This window comes from Dromaius novaehollandiae, chromosome 1, assembly GCF_036370855.1.
Source record: "Dromaius novaehollandiae isolate bDroNov1 chromosome 1, bDroNov1.hap1, whole genome shotgun sequence".
Classification (NCBI taxonomy): domain Eukaryota; kingdom Metazoa; phylum Chordata; class Aves; order Casuariiformes; family Dromaiidae; genus Dromaius; species Dromaius novaehollandiae.
Window position 1 is genome coordinate 175,217,141 of NC_088098.1, and position 26,871 is coordinate 175,244,011.

General features: G+C 35.5%; 1 protein-coding gene across 2 annotated transcripts in view; it reads right to left on the minus strand.

Moving 5' to 3' along the window:
• PIBF1 (progesterone immunomodulatory binding factor 1) overlaps window positions 1–26,871 on the minus strand; it is a 131,542-nt gene that overhangs the window by 10,429 nt on the left and 94,242 nt on the right. The window contains exons 16-17 of one of the 2 annotated variants that reach the window (XM_064504765.1): window positions 20,143–20,227; window positions 19,697–19,789 (exon numbers count right to left, since the gene is read on the minus strand). In XM_064504765.1, the coding sequence (XP_064360835.1) occupies window positions 19,697–19,789; window positions 20,143–20,227 (178 nt within the window). The remainder of the gene's footprint in view (window positions 1–19,696; window positions 19,790–20,142; window positions 20,228–26,871) is intronic. The other variant, XM_064504766.1, reaches the window with a different exon arrangement.

The following is a 26,871-nucleotide window of genomic DNA, read 5'->3' on the forward strand; positions in this document are numbered from 1 at the left end:
TTTCGTGGGTTAGGTCTTTCACAGAAGTCTTATAAATACATTAATAGAAATATAAATAAATGTATTTATATCCAGATCAGAAAAAAAAGAAGTCTATCAATGAAACAGCATTGGAAGACCCACAGCAAAAAAAAAAAAAAAAAAAAAAAAAGAAATAAGATCAGCGTGGAAAAAAAATGAAAGTTTCAACAAAGAAAAAGAAAAAGGGTAGAGAAATGCATACTTTTTGGATGTTTTAATAATTTGCTTTGTAAACAATTTGGATTCATTAGAAAATACTTTTTTTCTTACTCCTTAGCTGAAGAAAAATAGATTATTCAAAATGTTCAGTAAAGTGAGAAAGGAAAAAAAGGTTTTTTTTGTGATTTAATAGGCTATCATCTTTTGTCTCCTTGCATCTCATAGTGCCTAACATTTTCTTTCCTCATATTTAACAGATGTAATTAGTATAAAAAAAGTTATAGAATTTAGAGTGTTTCATCTGTTGTTTCACCTCCACTTTGCAATTAATAGTTTATTATTGGAGAACTAGAACAGCAAAGTCAGTAGAAAGCCTTTCAAAGTTAAGTTTAAAACAATTTTACATTTTTTAACTGTTAATGTTTTTGCTTGCTTGGTCTTTATAAATGCTGTGGTCTTCAACAAACATGTAGTATTGCTAAATTATTAAGCATTCCAATAATTAGCATTGTCTTATCTCTCAACCAGAACAGTGTAACTCATATTTATAGCTGCATGACAAACATTTGCTATATCTTACTTTTTAACTCTTACCAGAAAATTGTTGACACATATTCTATTTTCCTTGCATTATTAAAAACTAATTTAACAAAATTCAGCCTTTTAAAACATTCTTGACATATACCTTCTCTTTGTCTATTGTTGTCTTTAATTTGTCCCACACTAATTCAGTTATATGAATGGATGTTACACTCCACAGGCCAGCTTTACCAAGTGTACAAAATGTCCTTGTATCTCAGTCATTTAATATTAACTATTTGCATAATTCAGCCATGTGTGGTGGCATGTTAAAACAGCATGACTGCAGAGCAGCTGTTTAGAAGGACTGCATAGTTGATGCCAACATGTTTTTCAAAGCTGTAAACTCTGCAAAGATGTTGCCAAAGCGACACATAGACAGAATTTCTTGATGAAAATAACTCAAGCAGGCATATAACAAATAAGTACACCATCACAGGAGATTAAGTTGTACCCAAACAATGTTTTGACATTAACAAGTGCTGTTCCTATAGTTAAACTTAGTTATTCTGTGGACCAAATAGTTGCACGTTGGAACAACGCAAAAACCAGAAACTGTCATGTAGCTTTATTTCAGAAACAGAGTTGAAACCTGTATATATAGGGTCAAATTCTCTCATGTTAAGATCCACTCAGCAATCTACAGTTTTCTCTACTTCACAGAGCCTGTCTTATACTTGACAGCGCTGTGTCTTCTCAGAATTGGAAAAGGCCATGGAGAGTCGGCTCACATACGAGCTTCCACTGTGACTGGGGAATTCTCAAATAGGAAGCTATGGGAAGGAATGACAGGGAGTGGGGAAGACAATTTATCCCACAATGGACAAATTAACTTTGCATCACAGTCAAATTTACCATGAGAATTCAGCTAAAGTTGCCTTAATATTTGTCCTAAAATCCTTTTATATTTATTCAAAAAGACCTTAAAAAGATTGGCAAAATTCCATAGGAAACTTCAACAGAATTAGGAATAGGAATTCAATAGAATTATTCTTATGTATACTGCTAAATGAGTAAAGAAAACTGGCCCAACATATTTGCAAAAGATTTACTGATTTCTACTAAGAAAATACTGAAAACAAAGTTCTGTTTTGAACTGCAGTAGTTTTAATCTTATCTCTTTAGATTCCTTTTTGCTTTACAGAATCTTAATTCTTAGATTTAAGTCTTCAATTCAAAATTCTGAACAAAGAGTCATTAGCACTATCTGGTACTGTTAGCATGCTACTATAATTTAATGATATTTTCTAATCCAAAAGGTGGCAGATTGGTCTAGAAAGCTAGCAGGGTGAAAAAAGCTCTGCAGATTGTGTGTGGCAGAAATATGGCAACTTGTTTCAGTGTGAACAGGATCTTGTGAAGAAAGGGAAAATATAGAAGTATAGAGATCAAGATGGAGTGGAAGAACCTTTTGTTTGCATACAAGAAAGACATGTATTAGTTTCAGGATAAACTAAGTAGGGAAGATGTGAGCAGAAATGGATGGTTACATTTTTATAAGTTTTTACTGTCAGAAGTCCACAGTTCTATATCAAGGCAGTGGTGTAAAATTGTTTACTTCCAGCATTCACTTCAGTTACTCAGTGCGCTGAACAAAGAGCATTGCTAAAGCCCTGTATGTCCCTATTTCTCTGTGGAGATAGTCTTGCCACACTGGCTCTTGGACATACAAAAAAGACATGACAGGGTAGCTGAATGTCCCTGTGTTGAGGCTTCCAAGTTTAAGGGTTTTGGCTTTGGAGAACCAAAAACACAATTCTCCTTGGGAAAACTATGAACTAATACCTCTGAGTGGATTCAGACAGCAGCCCCTCTCCACACTGGCCTTATAGCTTGTCTGAAGTTTGGGAACACAAGCACTCGCTCCCCAGTTATGCAGCATTCTGCTGGGATGAGGCCATGGAGATATACAGAAAATAAGGCAGGTAGTAAGAAAGGGTTGTTTAAGACAGAAAAAGAGGGAAAAATCTGCAGCTGGCACCCAAACACTACTTATATACAGTAAATGTCACCCACACAAACAAGTATCAGAGATATACCATCCTTATTAAGTATTCCAAAAGTCTCTCCACAGAAACGTGAATTTTACTAAGAATGCTAAACTGTCCTGCCTACCCAGTACGAATGCCGAAAAACAAAGTAATAAGCTGTGTGACACATTAAGTGGGATTCAGCTCAAGCTTTTAACACCTAAATTTACATGTCTAAACATAGGTATTTACACATGAGCTAGGTATCTAACTTTCCATTACAGACAGTGTAGCTTGGAGAGTGATTCAACTCACTCAGAAGTGGACACCTACTGGCATGTCATTGAATCGTGTTGTAACACCATTAACCATACTGACCAGACTGCCATTGTCTATAAAGGGAAATAAGATGTGTAGCTCACTGCAGACACCTACGTTTAGATGCCCACATTTAGGTGTTGTAAACTGAATCCATTTCTCACTTAACTACTTACAATTTTCTCTTCTCAGCTTTAACTTTTCCTTCTACTACACCTAAAACATCTTTAATCCTGAATGGTCAATGTGCAATCATAATTCACCTTGCATAAATATCTGAAGAATTGAATTACTGTGTTAAAAAGAACTTTTAGAACAGGCATTAGCACCATGGATCATCTACTCCTGTAAGTCTTCCTAAACATATATAGGTCCACAGTATAGAACCATCTAACATCCTGTATTCTACTTCCTTATGCACATTTATATATATTTTAATGAAGACTATTTAAACCGTAAAAGAATCACTGAAATTTTTGCATACATAACCAGTAAGTAGCTAGAGTTCAAGATAAATGAGAAGAATAATTGACTGAGGACAACAGGAGAGACATAGCTGCACGTGAAAAAAGGTTGTATCTATTACATTGTAAACAGTTTCAGAAAAACGTATTTGCTTACTTCCACTTATTTTTTGTACTATGACGTCCAGCAACACTTAACTAAAAATAGCAAAAGGAATTTTGTGTGCCAATATACAAATAGTTTTTGGATTTTTTTGTTTTTTGTTTTTTTTTTAAGAAAAAGGAAAGGCTGTATTTAGGATAAGCAAAGGATTAGGCACCAATATTTTCCATGGTGTTCTTTAATTACAAAGTTTTTATTTGGGGATTTTTCTTTCTAATTCTATCTCAGTAATCTATTAGGCCGAATGCTTTCAGTGTGATGGCTGTGGAAGCCTTACAGCTAGCAAAAACTGGTATATAGTATCAAAAACATAAAGCTTTAAAACAGGCCTAAAGAAAACAAACCAAAAATGTGTGACACATTTTTAAAATGTGAAGTAAAAAAGGCAAAATAGTTGGATGCTGCCTGCATACTAACATTTCAGTATAATTTGAGATTTGAGTAAATAATGATGATTGATGTTGAAGCAAGTAAAAATAAGTCATACTTTATTTAAAATTGTTTTTATCTGTTTATTATGGATAATTGAAGCAGTACCTAGAAGAACAGAGACTGAAGATCAATTTGGGAATACAAAGCATAAAATTTGATTCCTTCAATTAAATCGACTAGCAATGTAATTAGAGGCTAGAGAAGAGCAAATGCAAAAATAAGCGGCAGCATTATAAAATATAAATGTATTTGGGTTTATGCGTACTATAAAAGGATCTCTGTCAACGCTTTTTACTGACCTTGATACAACCTTAAACATACATGTATCAAAAAAGCTTCTTACATTTTCTTAATTCATTACTACAGAAATTCAAAATTAGTATAATATTAAATGTTATAATTAAATAATAATTTATATAATTCAAACAAAATAAAAAAGAACTGCCCAATATAGAAAATGATTGAGGCATAAAATGGAATGCTGTCTTATCAAGTAAATAATTGATGAAGAATATGGAAAATTTGCCTACATTAAGCACAATGGGTATCTATCAGGAAAGCCTTGCCATTTCTTTTCAGTGCATTGTCAACTAGTATGAGCATTTTTCTTCTTACTGTCTCTGTCATAAAACTATAATCAAAGCAAGAAAAAAATCACCTCTTTGCACTCAGCTTGCAAAGGCACTTAACATTACGTGTGTGTGTGTGTGTGTGTGCGCATATAATTATAATAAATATAATAGCTAATATAAATTTATATAAGCAATTAAAATGATATATATTTATATATCATGCTCTGGAAGCAGATGCAAAATAACAATGTTAAGAAAAAGCAACTGACTTACAGAAATCAATTACATAAATGTCAATCATTATGATCTTATGGCAGGGATGTTTTGCACCTTCAAACATTCTCCGTACAATGATCTTAGAAAGAAACTTTGCATAGGTTAAGCTGAATAGGTGAAAATGCTCAGTAGGAGGAGATATCTACCTTTCTGGACTGAAGATAATTCCTTCTGATGGTAAATTTAATGTCTTTTCATAGCACTAATATCATGACAAAGGCAGCCAATGGATGTCCAAGACTTCTGGCTCCTTTTTCATAGAGTAAAGCACATGGTTAGCACACTCGGATAAATATCCTCTAAAGCAGAAGTGACCCTAACAAAGGCACAAACAATTGACTGAACCTTTGCCATGTCAAATGCTATTCTACTTTTAGTTTTACAAATAGCATTTATGATTGCAAACTTCACCTTGGACTAGAACTCTCTTTTGAAGCAGAGAACATCTATTGTGGAAGCTGAACAAGAAATTTCTATCCTAGAAAATGAATCTGATTCTGGCAAAACCACTGAATTTTGATGACTGACCAGTGTTCCAAAGAAGAAGAAAAGAGCATAAATCCCCAGTAAAAGAATGGAAACACGGAACAGATGCCAAATGCTATGATATTTAAACAAGAGAACCAATTTGACTGACAAAATTGAAAAAAAAAATCAACTGAAGGAGTTATGACAATAGAAGTTTGTCATCCTCAGAAATGCTAATCGAAACTTAAAACTTCTCAGTACTTGTGAATAAAGCACTTAAGATGGTGGTTTCAGATGTTTTTTTCCCCCCAAATCTGCAGCTTTTGTGTACCCTTTAAGAGTAAAGCCTATATGTTACGGAGCTCTTTTTGGAAAGCTTGTATTCTTTGCTTTAACTGCCATATGGTCCCCATGTGGTTAAATTATAACTCAAAATAAAAATATGCATCCAGTCTGGAGAAACTTGAGAGATTCCAGCACTGTCTTTGGGACCAAGAACAGTTGGAATGTAGAGACCCTCCTGCACAGCAGGGGACCAGACAAAAATTGCCTCAAGAGAGACTTAGTACACTGCAGCTTGAACTGGTGACTGGACTCGGCCAAATGGTTGGTCTGAGTTAAGCAGTCTGGTGACCATTCTGGCTACACTAACTTGTATAATAATAATAATGATGATGATGATGATGAAGATAATAATAATAATAGCACATGCAAGTGAGGCAAGACAACCGTACTGGGATGAAAAACACGTTCATGCTAGGTCTATGCAGTCTACATATTCTGTAATTTAGGCAGTTGTAGTCTTCAAACAACGGGTCAGCGCAGGGAAAAGAAGAGTTCGAAGATGAGATCAGAACTATGTGAAGGAACACTGATCTGAGAAACTGAAGACAAAATAGTATTTAAGAATGCTATATCCATTTGCTAGTGTTTTGTAAGGAGTGTATTTCACAATTAATTTCTCAGCTTCTGAAGAATTAAAAGCTCTTGTTCAATATCCAAATGTTCTTTGGAGGACTCAAAAAAAGATCATTTTCTACTTCCTGTATGCCCCTTTTGAAAGAAAGGGATATAAACCAGGAAATGAGTGGGGCGGTGTGGTTCAGAAGGGACTGGCTTCACAGCTGCCTGCCTTGGTGTTCAGTAGGGTCAGGCTTGATGGGCATATAAGCTGGTGGTAGAGAAAATACGAAGGATGGTGTTCTCTATGAAAACTGCATTTTCTTACCCGAATCCCCCCTCAATTCCTATTGTGATTTTCTGTGGGAGTAAGGGGGTGTTAAAAATAAACTCCTATCATTTAACAGCTGATATTAAGATGGATAGAGATCTCTGCAAGAATTTTGGCTGCAATTCAGCTTTGGAGCATGTGACCAAACACTTGGGTGGACTTCATCACACTGAACTTTAGACATCTTCAGTAATAATATTTAAACCTAGGCTAACTAGCTCCTCTAAATCCTCTCCATAGCTACTGTTGAGGAATTCATAGGTTACAGTTCATTTTGCAGATTTTAGATGAGGATATGAGGATGAGATAAGTCACACCCTACATATGCCTATTTGTATTTTCTGAGTACAAAGCCCCAGATGACTTTCAGATGTGAAAATCTACAGTGTAGATTTTTAAAATGAGGCAAGGTCAGTCTCTTCTGCTTTGTCCTCTGACTTGACAAGCAGTATCTCAGATTATCTTTACACTGGTAATACACTTTAATACCATCAAAAACCACCAACTAAAATGGAGGCAGACAAACTGAGCCTCCTTCACAGATTTTTGGCATAGACTCTCAAGTCACTGACATATTTCTGAAGAAGACAGACCAGAGGACTGAAATATAACCTGGTCCCACCCTTCAACATCTGCAATGCCTTGCATACAGCACTTTGTGAAGAAAAAGTTTAAGTATGGTACTCTAACTTTTGAGTGCGCTTAGAGAAAGGACACATATGTATCATTATTCAGGAATGAGGCTCTCTCAAGTAAAAGTACTACTGAGAATAGCTGCTCTTAAGAAGTACTGATGATTCACACGAGGAACTGTTTCAGAACTGTTCTTCATGGGCTTTATTTCCACCAGACAGCTAGAGAAGGGCTCTAGCCTGAAAAGGATTATTCGTCTCCATTTTTTGTCTGGAAGTATTAAAAAGACCAACACTATTAGCACACAATCAACTACACTAGACATTAATATTAATGCCGACACAGTGTGAAAGAGGAGAAAGACACAATAAAAGATCCATTTTGACATAGCAGAGAGCAAAATGAAGCAAATGGTAAGTCAGTCCATTCCACTATTTATGACTGCAGATGGATAGGATGCAGTGGCATCAATGATGCAAATTCAGCTTCAACAGTGGAACTCTATGGGTTCATGCGTATTAGGAGTGGAACGTACAGGAATAATATACCTCAAACTAGATTTTAACATCCACCTATGCAATTAAGAAAACCTCACAAAAAGTCATAGTTTAATCCCTCCTGTGAGGCAGAGCACATTTGACAGTTGCATCCTCAGTTGCAGCTGCACTGTAAATGTCAGAAGTCAGCAAGAATTCTGGTGTGCAATTTGAACATATGGTCATCCTAGGCACACTGATACACATTGAAAAACTGGAAACTGAAAGACAATATGAAATGTCCTTACAACACAAATGAACCTGATAACTGGGTGATGGAAAGATGCCAGACCATATGCAGGATGTTGACAGCTTCTCTGCACTACAGAGTTACTTCAGGAGTTCTCTATATCCCAGTACATATAAAACCTTAAAGTGAACTGATAAATCTATGATTATATAGATCTACAAATTACTTCCAGTTTTAGAAGTAAATGCATTAGAACTGTAGCAATAATAAAATGGCCCAGTCATTGGAGAGAACAGCTTTTATCTTTTTGGATGCATAAAAACCTCTGCCTACTTCAACTGTATGTTGCAATTTGTTCTTAACAGTTAAATCTTTCTAATCTCTTATAAAAAACAGAGGAAATAATGTGTGTCAAATTTAGAACATTTTTTTCCACTTTCTGTATTACAAAAGATAAGAATTACATTTGCAATTATAAGTAGGACTAATTCTCAAAATATTTTTTTTAATTTGAGGTATTGTGGTGTTCACTTAGTCATATTCAAGTTTAATAAAGAATATGCTTTCTAGTAAGCTCTACTTAAAGAAAATAGAAGATAAAAATATTAATATGTCAAAACAGCCTTATTAACATAAATTATTATGTAGAAGTCCTTGTCTTTTTGAGCAGAGTAACACAGTTGGTTTGATTCTCACTGTTCTTTGTATTTCTTACATTTAAATTCCATTTTCACTTGGTACTGTTCAAATACTACCATAAAGTGAAGGAAGGTAAAAGTTTTACACAGCTCGATAACTAGTAGAATATGACTGAAAGATTCATAGCCAACACAGGAAAAATGAAGAAAACCAAGCATCAGTTAAATATTCAGAAAATCCCACTAACAACAATTTCTTGCTTAAATGTCTATCACTTTAACTGACCCTCTCTATTACTTAAAGTACACATGCCAATTCCCTAATCCAAATAAATGAGTTGTATTTTGCCTCCGAAGCTATTATCAAGAGAGCAAAAACGTATTCATATTGTATTTATATTAACTGACATTATTAAGCCTTGTGTTATTATCATGGTTTTTAAGATACCAAAAAAAATAAACTGCTGAGTAGAAAGCACTACTTAGCACACAGTCATTTAGTGTATATCACTGCAAATGGAAAGATAATTCTTTAAAGAGTATATATAAAAACTGATAAAATATTCTGAACAGCAGAAGTCTAAGAAAAAAAATGGATGCACCTAACTGTTAAATCCTTCTTCTTCCTAAATTCAGTACTAAGTACTATTTGGAATTCAAATTTAATTAAAGCTTGACATCAACAGAATGCCTAACAAAAATGAGAAATATTGCTTAGGAGCATATTTTTCCTTGTAAAATACGAGCTAGAAACTTCTCTACACTCATTTAGCAATGTAAATGTCACTTTGTTTCTCCAAGCTTTAAGCTGAGAATAGCTCCAGGGCTTACTTGTGATGCAGAAATGTCCCTGTAATCTACTTAGAAAACATGCAGAACATTAATAGAAACTAGAATCTTGGAACATAAACGTAGCATAAGAAAAATGATAATTACTCTGGCTTAACATTTAAAAAGAGAGCTAAGCATTGTACATCAGCAGTTTTTTTATATAAAACAAGTTGCAGCACATAGATGAGCAGGAAGTCATTCACTCTGGAAACACAAATAATTCTGACATTATCATGTACAATCTTTTAAACAGAAAAGAGAGGAAAGAAGCAGAGCTAGAGACTGTTTTAAGTCACCTGTTACCAATCCCTTCTTTTCAGTCATGTCTTCCCAACCCCTGCCAATACCCCTTCCTTCCACTCCCTCCAACAAAGCAGTTGTCCTTTTATCCACTAAGCTTCCATCCCTCATTAAACACGTTCTGTCCTCCCCCTTGCTACTCAAAAGCTTTTTATGAGCCTCTGAACTTCTCTCTACCTCTGATTTTGCAGATAGCAGCTGTTGCTACTCTCAAAGTTCCTAAATCCAATACATTGGCTTTCTGACCTAAGTTACTTCTAGTCAATCTTCTTCAGCATAATTTAATTACAGCTAAGGATAGTATTAGCCATACTTTAAAGTATGACTAATAATGAAATGCTGAAAAGTCATCTGGAACCCTTGAGGTCATTCCTGAGATGGAAAGAAACCGTGGGAGTAGGGAGTTTAGCAGCAAAGGATGTCCACTAGGGAGAATACAAAGGTAAGAAAGATAAACGTGAACGTAACAGCAACTGGTCAAAGTGAGGTGAAGCACAGACACTTCAGGAGACTTTGCATCTCCTCAAAAGAGAAAAAGAATTACAATATCCCATCTTTTCTTCATTGGCCAGATAAAGGGATGATAATTGAGAAGTAATGGGGTTTTGCACAGGATAATGGTGTGAGGTGCGTATGTATAAGCATACAGACTCCCAGGTTCTCCATCTAGTAGACTGAGAATCAGAGAAACACCACAAGAATAAAAGAGAAGTTGTCTCTGGACTCCGGAAATGTTAAAATTTCTGACCAACGTCACTGAATCGCAAATGCTTCTGATAATTCATATGACGATATTTAAAGCCTAGTATTCAAGATTTATAGAAATCCTCTGGATCCTTAGCCTGTTTACTTATAGGAGCTCTGGAGAAGTCTTAGGGCCATCAACAAACTATGCATATCTTAACAGGTCTAATTAGCTGCTCCTCTTATGGGATCACACAGACTCTCTCCAATCTTATACGCACGTTGGAAAATGCACTGGCAACATTTTATTGAAAAAGCAAAAAAAAGTTAGTCTTTCTGCATTTTTAAAGATAATGAAATACCTATTTTCTGTTCTTAATTTTACCTTCCTCTCTCTTTTGTTCCTTCTCTCTGTTCTTACTCATTTCCTACACAATGCTGCCTTATGTTTCTCTCCTCTTCTTGTACCTTATCAGATCATCTGTTTGCTTGAATAAAACAAGCTACACTTCTAATCTCATTCACATTAGAGCTCCAGCCCTTTGTGTATTTTTTTCTTTTTTCAGCTAGTGAAAGAGTACTACTGAAGCTAGCAAAGAAGACTTATTATAGAGACTGCTTTTCTAGAACCAGCTGAAAATAAAGAAAAGAGAACTAGAGTTCTGTAAAAGTGGCTGACTAAAGACAATACAACCCAATCTGTCTGGCTGTATCAGAACTGCCGAACGGAATAGTGCCAGGGAGTGAGCTTGAGCACTGAGCCCTGACAATCTACACTGCAGAAGTATTAGCTTGTTCCCCCGTTCTGTTTCGGGCCACTTCAACTAGTTCTCATCTGGGTATGGTTCTAGAAACGTTTCTGGAACAGGTTCCAAGAGCCGGGATGGGTAAAATTGCACCAAATTTGTCTCCTTTGGTCCTGCACAGTTTTCCAACACTATCCCAGCAGGCTTTGCATCCTCACGCATGTCATATGCCTTCACATCACTTTCAGCCTTTACATTAGTTCAGATACTTTGAGTTAAAAACAAAACAAAAAACCTCAACAAAAATAACATCTGTCTGTTAGGTAAAAAAGGCACCATATGAGCCCAGAGGAGACCGGCCCAGACTGCTACACACTGTGGATACACCTGATCTGGTCTAGAGGGCAATAGTTACAAGCAGTATGCAAGCAATCTGGCTGTGCCATTTGGTTCCAGGGACAAGGATAAGTCTCTGGCCTTCCTTTATTTAGTAGTATAGACATGATTCCTGGAATAAAGATCAAAACTAAACATCATTATTCAAAAGTGTACATGTAGTATATAGGTGCATGCATATTGATTGTGAAAATTAAATATAAAATACCCATCCTACAGTTAAAATTAAAAAAGGTTAGATTTTTTTAAGAGACTCACAGGACTTTGGAAAATGGCCTTTTCGAGAGACAAGTATTAAAAAATAAATTTGACTGTAAATTCTCAGAACAATACAAAGCAAAAATTTGTTTGTGATATTACTTCCAAATTAAAATCACTTCACATATAATTAGAATACTTAACAAAAGAGGCAATTTGTATCTAGTAAGGAAAAATAAATGCTAACAAGGTTTTCTTCTCAGGCTTTTAAACTCTGAAAAAAGTAAAGAAAGAAGAGTGGCTGTGACTAAGAGACAGCATTAAGACACAAAGATTCTTGGATTAACTCATGCCTCTACCACATACTCTGTAGAGTTTTGAGCAAACAACCATTTCTTTCATTGTGGTTGTTGCTTCTACAAAACAGGGCTAATAATACTTTTCTGCATTGAGTTGTAATATTTGTGAGGTGTTCAGTTACAGTTAAGAAGGTCAGATAAATATTCAGTTATTAAAAAGGATTATTTTGTCATATTGTTAAGAAACAGTGAAAATCTGGAAAAGGGGAAGAGATACATGGAAGTAAAAAAAAGCATTATGCTTACTCATAAATGGTGAGTTATACATCAGATCTGGAAAGCTTTTGACTTGCTAATTAGAATATAAATTCAACATAATACTCACTTAGGCAATCAACATTTTAACACTAACCTAGGTAGGTTATTCTCAGCAAGAACAGGTAAACAGCAGCCTTTTATACTTCAATGTGATTCAAAAACAATGAGGGCTTTCAGTAGCTAGCCTAAATAAATTCTATTTTAGCTCAGTTTAAAATTCATACCAATTCGGGCACAGATATTAAGACAGATTTAGCCTTCACTTCTATTAAAGTGCCGCAACAGTTTACTGACATAGGCTAAACTGACTTAAGTAAACACACAGCAACCAAACCCCATGTGTTTGCATCTGTTTAACTGATTGACATCAAATAGGTTTATTTAAACTACTGCCACAAGTTTTCTACTCCTTCTCATAGCAGATAGCCAGAGCCTGATTTCTGGTTGCTAACCTCACTTCAAGAGCTTTGCCACAGTAACACATCAATGTGTCAATAATGCAGGTGACTAGTTCAGCAAGCTCACATTCTATCACTCGTATGCACAGCTGCTAATATACCCCAAGCGCACAGATGTGGAAAGGAGATAAAACCTCAGCCAATTTTCATACCTTTTTACCAGTATATGACATTCATGTGCTGATAACTAATCATGTCTGTATAAACAACTATGTTATAGGAAGGTAATGAATAAATAAATAAATAAGTAAAATAAATAAATAAACAACCTTCATTTGCATTGTTAATGTCATAAATTTTATCCTTTTATTTCCTACTACAACAGTTTCACATTGTTAGTTTTAATTTTATAGATTAAAAATTCCTGTATTGCCAGACTTACTGAGCATTGCACACAGGTGATTTCAAGCAGTTTTAGAAAAAGAAAATAGTGTAAACTAACATTAAAACCCCTATATTTAAGCAAACTGAAACTGTTCTTAACACTTAGCAGATGACCTATTTAATAACATTCCGTTGGCATCTTTTACCTCACTGTCTCACTTTTGTTTCTTTTCATGCCTCCTAGACTATGTATATTTAAAAAGTAAAGGTAAAATCCCCATTTCTTAAACTTGCTCTTTTTGTAGAAATAAAAATTACCAACTCCATACTACAGCAGTTTGTTCATTTTAGATTGATTTTAGAAAGATTTAGAAATCAGTTTCTATACTTTGCATTTATAAATGCTAAATAAATAGTTTTGATTTTGCACGTTATTGCTTTACTCTACAATGATAAGTCTGCATCTTAAATATTGGAAGAAATAGTACAATGCCATACATCAAAGCATAGCAAATTTATAACCTCTTAAATGTAACCTCAGAAAACGATTACTAAAGCTTCTTGCCAAACATCTGAGTGCTGACAGACTGTTCTTCCAAGTTTTTATCAGAAGTTTGGAAGCCAATGGATAAAGCTTAAAATTGCACTTCTGATGTTCCAAAATATTAACAACTGCACCAAGCATGAAAGCCAGTGGAAATGCCAAGATCACAGAACTCATGGTAAATATTTCTTTTACTCAAAGGCTAAGTGTTGGAAGAAAAGAAAAAAAAATCCTCAAACAAACAGATAAATGGAATCATGGATCAAGAGCTGCAGCTAAAAAGACCTAGGGGATTCATCCCATCTAACTTTAGCACTTAATAAAGGATAAAGTTTCAAAGGATGGCACAGAAGCTTAGTGTGTTTGTGCGGGTCTGGACACAAAACGCCTTTCCCCCCTTCCCCAGTAATATTGACATACAAATATTTTTACTTGCTCTTTTGCTTGCTGGACCCTTTCCAAAGATGATTCAACCTGCTAACCTAACAGATAGCAATTCCACTTTTTTGGGGGGGGCCATGTTAGATTTCTGTTTTGTTATCTGAATGGTCTTGGTGCAGGATTAGAGAAGTGCCAGAGTTGGTGCAAGATGTGGGAAGAGAATAAGCCAGGAACAAAGAAGTGAGGCCTTGTTAGCTATTGGGTCAACTCAGCCGTAATGTGTAATTTCATCCTGATTTATTATCTGAAGGAATATCCTTTCCTCTCATGCCTCTCTGATTATACAGAGATATTAGGGCAAAAAAGGTTCCTCACTTGCAGGTATAAGGTAAGTGCCTAAGATAGAGTGGGATGAATCAAGACCACAAGTCTTTGTGTGGTTTGGTCATCTACAGTTAGACAGTCAAAAGTGTGACTGATTAAAAAGATAAGACAAACTACAAATAATAATACAAAAAACTCCTGGATTTGAAATATTCTTTAAAAAAACCAGCACTGTTTACTAGAAGGTTATTAACAGGAGACCCCTTGCTCCTACAAATAATATTTTAAGCTTCTGATGGATCTGGAAAAGCAATGAAAAACACTACTGGTTATCCTGACAATACATATAAAATTTCCTAGGTTCTTCAACCATCTGAAAAATTTGGCTGTATTAATAACTGTACTCGCTATCTTGCATTGAGGGCTTTACAAACAGCATCACAATACTGCATACCCCAGTTCCTTCTGATAGTTCAAGGAGGGAAGCAGCACAATGAAGGATCTAACCTTCATAGGATGAGTCCTTAATAACACAATCTCAGCCTGATTCTAGAAACTGATGGCTTGCAGTAATGTAACTGAACTCACTCTCAAACAGTAAAGTTTGAACCTACCCATATGAAGAAAAAAGGAGTTTTTATGCTACCAGCAGACACTCAATGATATAAATGAGAAGCTAGATTAAAAAGTTTTCCACGTTCATTTACTCATTAGTTCAGGAAAAAAAGGAAAGAGAAGGCCAAGAAAAAATTAAGAATTTGGGCCAAAGTTCAAAAAAGCTTCCATTTCTCTCCCATATGAATGGACCCAATCTTTTATGAATGCATATAGCCAAATGACCACTTTTGATGTTAATTTTCCACAGTAAAATATAATCATCTTCAAATTAGCTTAGTTCTGTCCACATAATTTTAAAATAATGAACGATTTTATTACATGAAATAATATCTAGTGTCATTTTTTTCTGTAATAAAAGAGCTCACATAGGAGCCCTGTATGAATTCTTCCATAGTTCAGAACTTAAATATTTAACTTTTCTCCCCCAAATTTAAAATACGTGAGAAGGAAAGTAAGATTAAGCACACAGGTACATTTCTGCACAAATGTACAGAAATGCTATAATTACCTCCAAAGCAAGCATTATAAATCTAACTGATATCACATGGAGATAAAATTGAAAAAAAAAACCCTCAAACCCTAACTTTTCATTAAAAAGAGTTAATATAATCCAAGACCACACATGTTGAAATACCTTAAATCAAAACCATATAGTTATTGCAACTGTCCTTTAAGGCAGCATAAGGTTGTTTTGGCATTTTGCTTGTAATTTTAACATACTTAAACTTCAATTTATCTTAACTACAAATATCCTGGGTTTATCCATTCTATGGATTCTAATGTTCTTGCAAACACAAGGGAAATAAGGTAATTCCTAACAAGAAATGACAATATAGTACGGGTGATGACTTAAAAAAAAGGACTGATAGTGATTACATTATATGATAGCATGTACAAAACATTCAAAACCATAATGCATATTTGTATCAGATTTTGTAATTCAGTAGTTACAGACTGTAGACCTATATTTAAAAATGCACATTGTCTAAACAAAATAAGTTTTAATTAGCTCAAGATTAGACAACTTTTTTTTTTTAGTATCAGCAGGGATATTTACTGTGAAATTGTGATGGTTCTGTATATTTTTATAATGGTCATATTAAGGTGGTAAAGAAATCTACTTGAAGACTAACTCACTAATTCACTATAAACTAAGTTGTCCTATCTTGTACAAAAATTTCAATATGTGAGACAATTAAGTGCCTTTCAGGGAAATCTTAAAAAGTAAGACTACTGTAAGAGGCCTGCATTAAAGTTAAAAAATAAAAGGCTGCATTAGGAACCAATAGAAGTGAGGAAAGGTAAACACAAAACCAAATTAGAGAGAATGCTACTTGTTATTTTCACATATTTTCTGAAAAATAACTTTTGATTATTTGTTTGCTTCTTAGTCTTTTGCATACTACTAGCATTTCACAGTTTTCTTTCCGCAAATATGCAACTTCTAATGCTACTTTTCAGTAACTATCCTTTTCTACATATGTGACTTGTAAAACATCATCACTGTTAGGTAAAACTGTTAGGTATGGCTAATATGGCCTATTTTTAACAGATACATAAAGAAATTTGACAAAACTATAAAAACATTTTGGAAACATTTGCTCAATTTTTTAATGTTGAGGGTAAGAGCAATATTCATCATAAAGCCTTTTTCAGACTCAAGCATTTGCTTTCTCTTTTATAAGGCCTACGTTATTCAGCCCTGCTTGCACTGCTGGCTGCAGTTTGAAAATTTTAAGCAGTGAAATGACATGAAGCAGTGAATGGTTGTGTATCAGGAATAGTTTACATAGACAGTCATAGGGTTATTTGGACGTAAAGAATGCTGTGCAGCTTTAAGGCAGAAATTCTGTAGTTTTCTTACAAAACATTGCTAAGACCTTTCTTTATTTATCACTTGATACTGGCTTTAATCAGCTGCAATGCATGTTGGTTGATACAACACTCCTAGAACTAGGCACCCAAGGCATAGCTACTTGGAAGCAGACTTCTGGAGAGAAGTGGTAGGAACAGTACATTTTGAAAGAAATACACGACTAAGTCATCAGTCTTCTCATTTCATATTATTCCTATAATAGCAAACATGTAAATCAATTACCTGGAAAATTCTTTATTTTTTTTCTATAATATTAATAAATAGCAGTGGGTTTCATGTATAAAACTTTTAAATTAATTTTATTGACTTCATAATCTTAGTTTGCTCCACAAGCTCCTGCTGCACACAAGCGACCAGGTACTTGGTTTAATTTCAGAACCAAATTTTTCAAAAAGTGTGTTTGAAATTACAGTTTAGGCAGATTTCATTCACTGTAATCATCAACTCTGATAAAGAAATTATATGTGACTGACATATTATATTCTATTATTTACAGAAACATCAAATCAGCAAAAAAAAAAAAAATCCGGGGTTGGAATCATCTGAAAGCTTAGCCAGGAATAAGAACACCCAGTTATGTGGTTGCCAAAACTATGCCACTGTACCAAAGAAAAATGATTAGATGTTGTGCTTTTCCTGACCTTTATATTTGTCAAAAAATAGGAAAAAAAATTTGTACAATTGATTGGTTCTGCATCCATTCCTTACTTAAAAGAAAAAACACTCCTAAAGCTGTCTTTCCTTTTTTAGAAAATATTCCGTAACAGAAATAAAAAAATAACATTTTTTTTATATCAGCATTGATTGAAAGATTTTCCCGGAGGTGAAGAAATTAGGAAGTGAATCCTACCTATTATCTCATATGTGTCCTCCAACAGTATACACAATTTCATAGCCATATCAAAGATACCAAATCAAGTTAAGAAAAGACTTGGAAAAATATCTGAATATCTTTAAAAACAACTGAGCTGAGAAAACTACTGCTTTGTAATAGCAAGAGCAGATGATTGCTTTGCTAGAAGAAATAATATTCCAATCTTTATTGAGTGATTGAGCTGTGATATGAGTCCTCTGATCATCAGGATCATCAAATATAATAGCACACTGGATTTTGTTTTTTCTAATTATTTACTGAATGCAGGCTTAGGAAAATATAAATGAAATAATGAAGTTCTGAATTTTCCCCCTACAAAGTATTTTATAATAACGTTGTAATTTTGCAAAAAAAAAGAGAAAGCTGAATTTTACATAAAAATTATTTTGTGTTATGGTAAATTATTCCTCTAGAAATAAAATAAAAAAGCAAACAAAACTATAACCCAAATTGAACATTAACCTCAAACATAATCTTATATCTGAAATTTGGACATAAGGGGTGGAATCAGACACCAGAAATAACAGGTAGCAAATGATCACTTCTGATGTACCTACAGATGATTCTGCCAGGCCAATGACACCTGCAGGATATTACAGAGAAGCATGTTCAGTTACACTCTGTTCTGTAATTAGACTATTTTAATCTCAATGCATGGAACTTTTCACAAGCACTACAATAAATGCAGAGTGTTAAATGCAAAAACTCTTCCAGGAGGAAATTGCATCAGACGGCCACCCAGTGTGATTCAGCGCAGAGAGTAAACAAGTTAAAAACTTGTGTTCTCTTTTACTTTCATTTCAGTTGATCCTTTCCTATTTGAGTCTGCAGTCAGGGAACAGAATGAGTACAGTTTTCACTTAAGTTGAGGCTCACCTAGGCTCAGCTGTCAGTGAGATCATTTTGGTTTGGTTTTAACAGAAAACGGTTTTGTAACTGGTCAGCACAGACAAACTGGTTTGGACCAATTCACGATAATTTTGGTGAACTAATCTGAGAAGGGAATTTGAGGGGAATAGCAAGGGAAGGAGATGAAGGAGAACAGTTCTGGAGGTGTGAGTGAGGGGACTTGGATAGGTGCACGGACAGTCAGGTTTCTATAGAAATAATGGCATTATAAGCAGTGATAATGCAATCACAGAAAGAATGATATAAGAGAGTTGCAGATCCCTTGGAAGGAATCTCCCCATCGCTTCTCTTCCGGTCTGAGAATTGAAAGGATATTTTCACAGAACTATTCATGTAATGACTCTATCTTCTCTTTCTGAAGAGGTAACAGGTAATTTAGATCCCATCACCATGTACATATATAGCTAATGCTGTTTTTAATAACATTAATCATTTTAGATTTACTAACACTGTATTTTCTCTGCAAGTCCTTGCCAAATTATTCAGCAGCTCTGAGAGATCATTTAACAACTCCTCACGGTCAGCTTTTGTTTTTTATCCTGAATATTTTGTAACATCAGCAAACTTTTGTATCACTAGTCACTCCTCTTCAGATCATTTTATCTGTGGGACTCCTTTAGTAAGCTTCACTTATTTCTATCCTTTTTTCAGACATTTAATCTGCAAAAGAATTTTCTCTCAAACCCCATGACAGTTTAGTCTCTTACGATTGTTTAGAGAGGGATCTTGACAAAAGCCTTTGGGAGTCCCCCTAAAGTTAACTTACGTATAAGACTTCACATACTTCCCACTTTTAGATCTAAGAACATATTGCGGAAGCATCCTGACTCCTTGCGTGGATGAAACTCAGGTAAGAACATATAGAATTATGCTGACTCTTGTCTGGATGAAATCTGGGTGCCTACCATCCTGTCTCCTCTACCCAAATCCTATCCTGGAGTTGAAAAGAAACTCTGATGTGTGTACCGGAAGTGAACTGTGGAATGCTCCGTCCAGGCTTCTGGTCTCGACGACTGGGGAGTGATGGGAGATTCTGGGCATACTGTGGCACATGCAGGCCTTGAAGAATACAAGCAGTGTATATCAATACATCACCTTTACCTAGATACTTGTTAAATCCTTGCCAAAACACCAAAGACTGCGAGGCATATCTGTTATACGCACAAGAAAAAGAAAGGACAGTGAGACTAGGTCCGCTGGCCAGAGAAGTAAGACAGAGAGAAATTAGCAGCTCAGAGTACAACTCAGAACCTCCTGGGTGCCTGACAGACACTATCACCTATGTTTCTGAAAACTACAGAGACAAAATTAAACAACAAAGCAAACTGAACTAAACCAAGCTTTCCCCATGATTTAACAGGGAGGAGAGAGAAAACACATTTATGGTAGTAATGCTAAAATAGGAAAATTACCTCACGATGATTTAGAAGTCTCTCCAAATCTGTTGCCATTTGATTCTTGACACGCAGCAAAGCTGTCTTCTCTTTATTTAAAAGACTGGTAGAAAGAGGACAGGCAATACGGTAATAGCAACAGATAATCTCTTTTAATCTTGTATTCTGGTTGAAACAAGCATTTTCTAAAGCTAAATACTGGCAACAATGAAAATCTGCTCAAGTAAATATAGCAAATGATCCTGCTATATGTTCAAGCATTGGAATTTTTTTATAAATGGGTCTGAATCCACAGATACATACAAAATTTTACTTTAGTCAAACAGAAATGCTATTCAAAATCATTCTAAAACATTTTTTCTTTGATTCTCTGAAGGGTAATTTAAAAATATTTTCAGAACATTCTATTATAATCTAATCGTTTCTTCTAGGTAAAATGGGCTCGTTTTATAAATAAAAGTAAGGTTCCCTATATTTACACTTCCATATCAAAACAACTTTTTGATTCCTTTATTTTTAATCACTAATCACGAATCACTAATAGCAGCACACATCGTTCCCTCAAAACTACCTGTTTTGATAATACTGTATTTAGAAATTTGTAAATAACAAATACAAGGAAGAACATACTCCAACTCCCTCTCAGCTTGGTAATTTCGGCAAAAATAGTAAATCTATTTTTGCCATTTATTGTTTTATACTATAAGAGAATCCAGGACATTGTTTCGTGAACAAAGTTATGAAAACAGTTTTAGCATAGTAGCATGCTTTTGTAACACAAGGTCAAGTTTAATTTTAATTGTCCTTTGTTTTAGTAGTTATAGAATATGAACATTTGAAACGTTTAGCATACACATTCTAAGCCTAGGCAGCAACTCTTCTAATGTAATTAAATGTATTTTCATATTCAGCCCCAACATCAGATTCCAACAATAAACCTCAGATTAATGCATTCCATAAAGCCTATTTATTATCTATTTCGTTATAATAGCTGCAAAGATTTTTTTTTTTAGAAGAGCAATATTATCCACCACTATCATGACTCAACTAAATAGGTTTTATGAAAAAGTATAATATAAATAAACAACTCAGCAAAAAGCAATTCAGCATGTGGAGTGCAAATATGCAGTACTGAATATACGTCACGAGATTCAAAAGTATATTAAAATATGGAGCAATTACATATGTTTCAAACACAGATTTTTTAATATTCCCAGTATTTACTTCCCAGAAATGATCAATGAAATAAATTAACTTTTTCTTTAATTGGCTGTGTATCATCAGCTTGTTTTAAATAAGCAATATCATTCTTTGGTGTGGGGATTTCCTGACAGTTCTTTACAAGCCCTGCACTGTATATTATGATTGTCAATTCCTTCTAGGCATTCATTAATTCTCAGAAAAATTTTATACTTTGACCAAATTGCTTAAGTTGCATTAATGAAAGTTATTTAAAAGGAAAGCAGTAACATTTGTGAAACACTACAGAGATTATTTTTTCAAGAATTTTATCTTCTGTGCCATTTTTAATCATAATGAAATGGTTGTGCTATTTGTTCCTCGGTTCATGTGTTGTAACCTACTGATATTTCAACTTTTCTTGGCCTTTAAGTACTTCCTAACAGCAGAAACCAATTCTTTTAGAGAATGACTCACAAACTTAATAGAAGAGCAATAACAAAAGGTTTTTGTATGCCTCAAATAGTGTACTTAACAAGCACATACATCAGTGTTTATCACTAACCAGAAGTTTGGTTTCAAGGTTCAATTTCATCTATGGAATAGAACCTATTCTAGTTACACTGCTTCTTCCCCTTCTGAAGCAACATGACATGACTGATCCATGTACAGTCATGTCAATATTGTCCTAATTTTCTTTATTTATGGACAAATACAGGAATTAGGCTATGCTATGTCATTCAGTAGCACTGCATGTATTTTCTCTTATACATATAAACCCTGGAAATACAGAATTACAAAAGAATGTGCAGACTTCAAATTTAGTAGTTTTGGAATAGTGATGCTTTTTCATCGTTGTAGACAAAACGAAATAAGGTATACACCTCTGAAAGAATACTGCAAAGGAATCTATATAAATTAGCAGAGTGAGAAAGCAGGGTCATCAGACGCAACTTTATTAAGTTCGTATCTGCAAGGACCAGGTAAGGTAGAAATACCTTCATGATACAGATATATATTAAAGAACATTATGCTGAAAGAAATCTTCCAATGGCTGAACGGTCTTAAAAAAAACCCAAAAACACACGTGAACAGTTGGGAGAAATGGGCTGTACTGGGATGATATAATACCCTTGGCGTTACTTAACAGGATGAACTGCAGCATTTAAGGCTTTCGACACTGTCTGCCATAACAGCCTCATAGGCAAGCTCAGGAAGTGTGGGCTAGATGAGTGGATAGTGAGGCGGATTGAGAACCGGCTGAATGGCAGAGCTCAGAGGGTTGTAATCAGCAGCGCAGAGTCTATCTGGAGGCCTGTAGCTAGTGGTGTCCCCCAGGGGTCAACACTGGGTCCGGTATTGTTCAATTTACCCATCAGTGACCTGGACGAAGGGACAGAGTGCACCCTCAGCAAGTCTGCTGATGATACAAGACTGGGAGGAGTAGCTGATACACCAAAGGGCTGTGCTGCCATTCAGAGGAACCTCAACAGGCTGGACAGATGGGCAGAGAGGAACCTCAGAAAGTCTGATAAAGTGCAGAGTCCTTCACCTGGGGAGGAATAACCCCATGCACCAGGACAGGTTGGGGGTTGACTGGCTGGAAAACAGCTCTATGGAGAAGGACCTGGGGGTCCTTGGTGGACAAGCTGACCATGAGCCAGCAATGTGCCCTTGTGATCAAGAAGGCCAATGGTATCCTGGGTTGCATTAGGAAGACCATTGCCAGTGTCCAGTTCTGGGCTCCCCAACACAACAGAGACATGGAGCTACTAAAGCGAGTCCAGCAAAGGGCTACTAAGATGATGAAGGGACTGGAGCATCTCTCATGTGAGGAATGGCTGAGAGAACTGGGCCTGTTCAGCCTGGAGAAGAGAAGACTGAAGGGGGATCTTATCAATGTGTGTAAGTATCTGAAGGGAGGTGTAAAGAGGATGGAGCCAGGCTCTTCTCAGTGGTGGCCAGAGATAAGATGAGAAGCAAGGGGCACAAACTGAAACACAGCAAGTTCCATCTGAACATAAGGAAAACTGTGAGGGTGACTGAGCACTGGAACAGGTTGGCCAGAGAGGTTATGGAGTCTCCTTCTTTGGAGATATTCAAAAGCCATCTGAACATGATCCTGGGCAACATGCTCTAGGTGACCCTGCTGGAGCAGAGGGGTTGGACTAGATGAACTCCAGCGGTCCCTTCCAACCTCAACCATTCTGTGATTTATACTGCAGGAAGAGTGAGTGTAGAGCATGCTGTGCTCCAACAGTCATGGTCACTGACTGCTCCAGCCTGAGTGTGAGGAAGGTGCCCTTTGTGAGACATCGTATGAGTGTCCCTCATCTCTAGGAAAAAGTAGTGCAGCAACTTCTTTTCCTTGTGCTTTGGTTTCCATCCAGAAGAAACCAGAATGTCGGGAAGAACATGTAGTTTCATTCCATCATGCTTTCAAGACCTAGCCAAGTATGAATCCAGGGTCCAGGAACGCGGGACTTACTATGGAATACACTTGTCATACGCATACACATTGCTTATAGCAACCACTGGTTCATTTTATTTTGCTTTCCTTCAGGATCTACAGTCAAGGTACTTGGATATTTTAAGTAAGATACTCTTAGGTGACCTGGGGGACTAGAGACTAACATTTCCCAATCTCAGACTTGTAAAGCCTTTTGAATTTGGGCAATTAAGCCATCTTTTAAAACTTTGTCCTAAATGTACTAGCTACTATCCTATTAAAAAGCTTCTAGTATTAGATGTTCTGAATAATATGTTTATGCTGGACACACAAAATAAACAATTTTATGTACTATTAGTTTTTATTATTGCTTTTTTTTTGGAAAAAATTCCTTTTTCCAAAAACTGTACTTTCCCAAATGATCTACGTAGTAAGGATTATGTCTTTCTGTTACTTTCAAGTTACAGCATGAAGAATTTGAAAATTTAAGTCCAATCTTGGGTTATTTTCTGCATTTTATGTTAACATCCAAACATTACCATCAAAAAATCAGATCTATAAATCTAAAAACGGTATATATGAAGGTTTTGTACATAAAACTGAATCTACAATGTAGGTAAGTAATGTGCATGAATATTATATATACACAACTATCCCTTCTCTGATAATTAAAGATGAACATACCCATTTTATAAGATCAGAATAGGCAGCTAATTTTGAAAGCTTTAATTGGATTTTTTTAAACAAATGCAGTTAGAAAAATAAATAGAAAAAAGTTGCAAATAAAAGTTATTTAGAAGAGAGAAGAGAAGCAGGAAAAACTAGTGATCTCTCATAGTGCAGCTAAATAATTCCATATCAGATTTATAAAGGCATCTATGAAACTATTGCTCAATGATTTCAACTGGAGTGCTTCAACAGGCTTGAGAATTCTGGCATGTATCGTGTCCACATAAAAAGAAAAAAATCATAAAAAGTTCAGGAGTTTTAAGTTGTGATACAGGTCAGAATACACACATTTGTAGAAAAAACACATATATTTGTACAAATTTAGTTTGGAGCATTTTCAGGTAAATTGCAGTAGTGTTTGAATAGATGATGCATATTTCACAAAACAGTAATATTCTCATAAAAAGTTCACTGCCAAAATTCTGCAATGGGAAAAATTCAGCTGACACTGTATGCTGAGCTTTATAATGTTTGGATGGCAATTAAAGAACCCAAAATGTTTAGGTAAGGAACATTTCAGTACATAGCTTTTTAGTGAGCAAAATCCTTGTACTGCTTCTAGATCTACCACACAGTTAGGCTTTTGAGGAGTGCTTTTGGATAAGCCAAACACTTTTAAAATCAGCCATTGGTATTGAGAAATTTGAGTAACTACATTTAAAATAAATACCCTCTCTTCATGAATGAGGTGCTGTTTAATGTCTCCAGTTATTTATATACGTAGATGTTTTTAGCAGAAAACTATGTACCAAGACTACAATCATTTCACTGCACGCACAAGAATGAAATTCATACTTGTTTTCTCACAGTGTTTCATAGTTACAAGGCATTTTTTTTCATAAGAAGTACTAAATGTGGTGTTTTCACTTCTGATTAAAGAACTGGATACTAGAGAGATTTCTTTATAATAGGGCTAAGGTAGAAGTCATCCCCATAGATGCAAGTGTTCTTATTTACCACCTCTATTTACTTTTATTAACATGAGTGCTATTTGAACTAACATAAATGAACGGTTATTTAACAGTAAACAGAATATATTTTGAGATGTGTGGACCACCTATAAATTGACCCTGTAGATGTCCTATCATTATTCTCTGTCCATGTATTTTTTTTATCCAGAGTGTGTCTCCAGATAGATGGCTCAGTGCACAAGCATACAAACTAGACTGTTCTCAGGGCCACCTCAGCCCTCTCACCTGTCAAATGTGAGCACAGCGGCTTTCCAGGAAGAATTCAAAGGGCGATGGGAAGCAGGGTGGATGGTGAACATACATGCAGACTACACCTGAAAGAGCTCTGACTACACCTCAGTATCCTCTCCTTTTATCTCTGAGTGATAACACCTATGCAACTTCACACAGGATTCTAAGCAGTAATGTCATACATCTGTAATAAGCTGGAGATGGGTCTCTAAGGTGTTCAAGCAAATAACTAACAGACATGACAACTACGCGTTTACCCTAGCTACAATAGCTCTTGTAGTTCTTTTGAGGATATAAAAGAGGATAAAGATCCACAGAGTTGTGTTGAAGACATCCAGAACAGAAACATTTCTCATTAAGGCCACCAAAATAGCTCCAGCTCTGGCGGAATATGCTACTTGCAGGCATTGATTCAGCCTAGCATCTATCTGCCCATTCTTTTCCTCTGAGTTTGACAGCTATTGACACAAGTTATCCCTGAGGACTATTTGAACAGTCCAGTTGCCTCCATATAAAAAGAAAGATGTGTTTTGATGGGGGGGGGGGGGGGCGTTGAAAGACAGCCTTAGCTATAGAGGTACAAAGTTTATGGAAGAAGATGAGTAAGCTGATCTGGTTAAAGTGGACTTTAAAGACCACATTGGAAAGAAACTTATGATGGATCGACAGGACATCTCAATAGAGTATTATATCAAAAGGATGCACCTGAATCTCTCCCACTCTTGTGGAAACAATTGCTGTCAGAAATGACACATTCATAGGATGATGCAGTGTGGAGAATCCTGAACACATTTGTTGCTGCCTATCAATGGATTGCATTATAAACCATTATAAGCAATTTTGTCAAGAATTGATAAACGTGTGACACAAGAACATCCTCAGTCCAGACTAAGGATACTGTTATCATAGGTGCTCTTCTTGCACTGCTTTCATCAAGATTGTCTACTTCATCATAAAATCAAAAGCACATCCAGTAGTAACCAACAGTCTTCTAAAATGCAAGGAAATATAAAGTAGTGCAGATTGCTGCAAAACATTTATAAGGTTGCAAGAAAGTCCTGACTCACCATTCTGGGAAATTTGCAGGAATCTATCCATCTTAGGAATAGGTTCTAAAAAGATCAGTGGCCATCAGGGTAGTGCATGGAAGACAACTCTGGATTAAATCTAAAATAGTAAATCCACTAG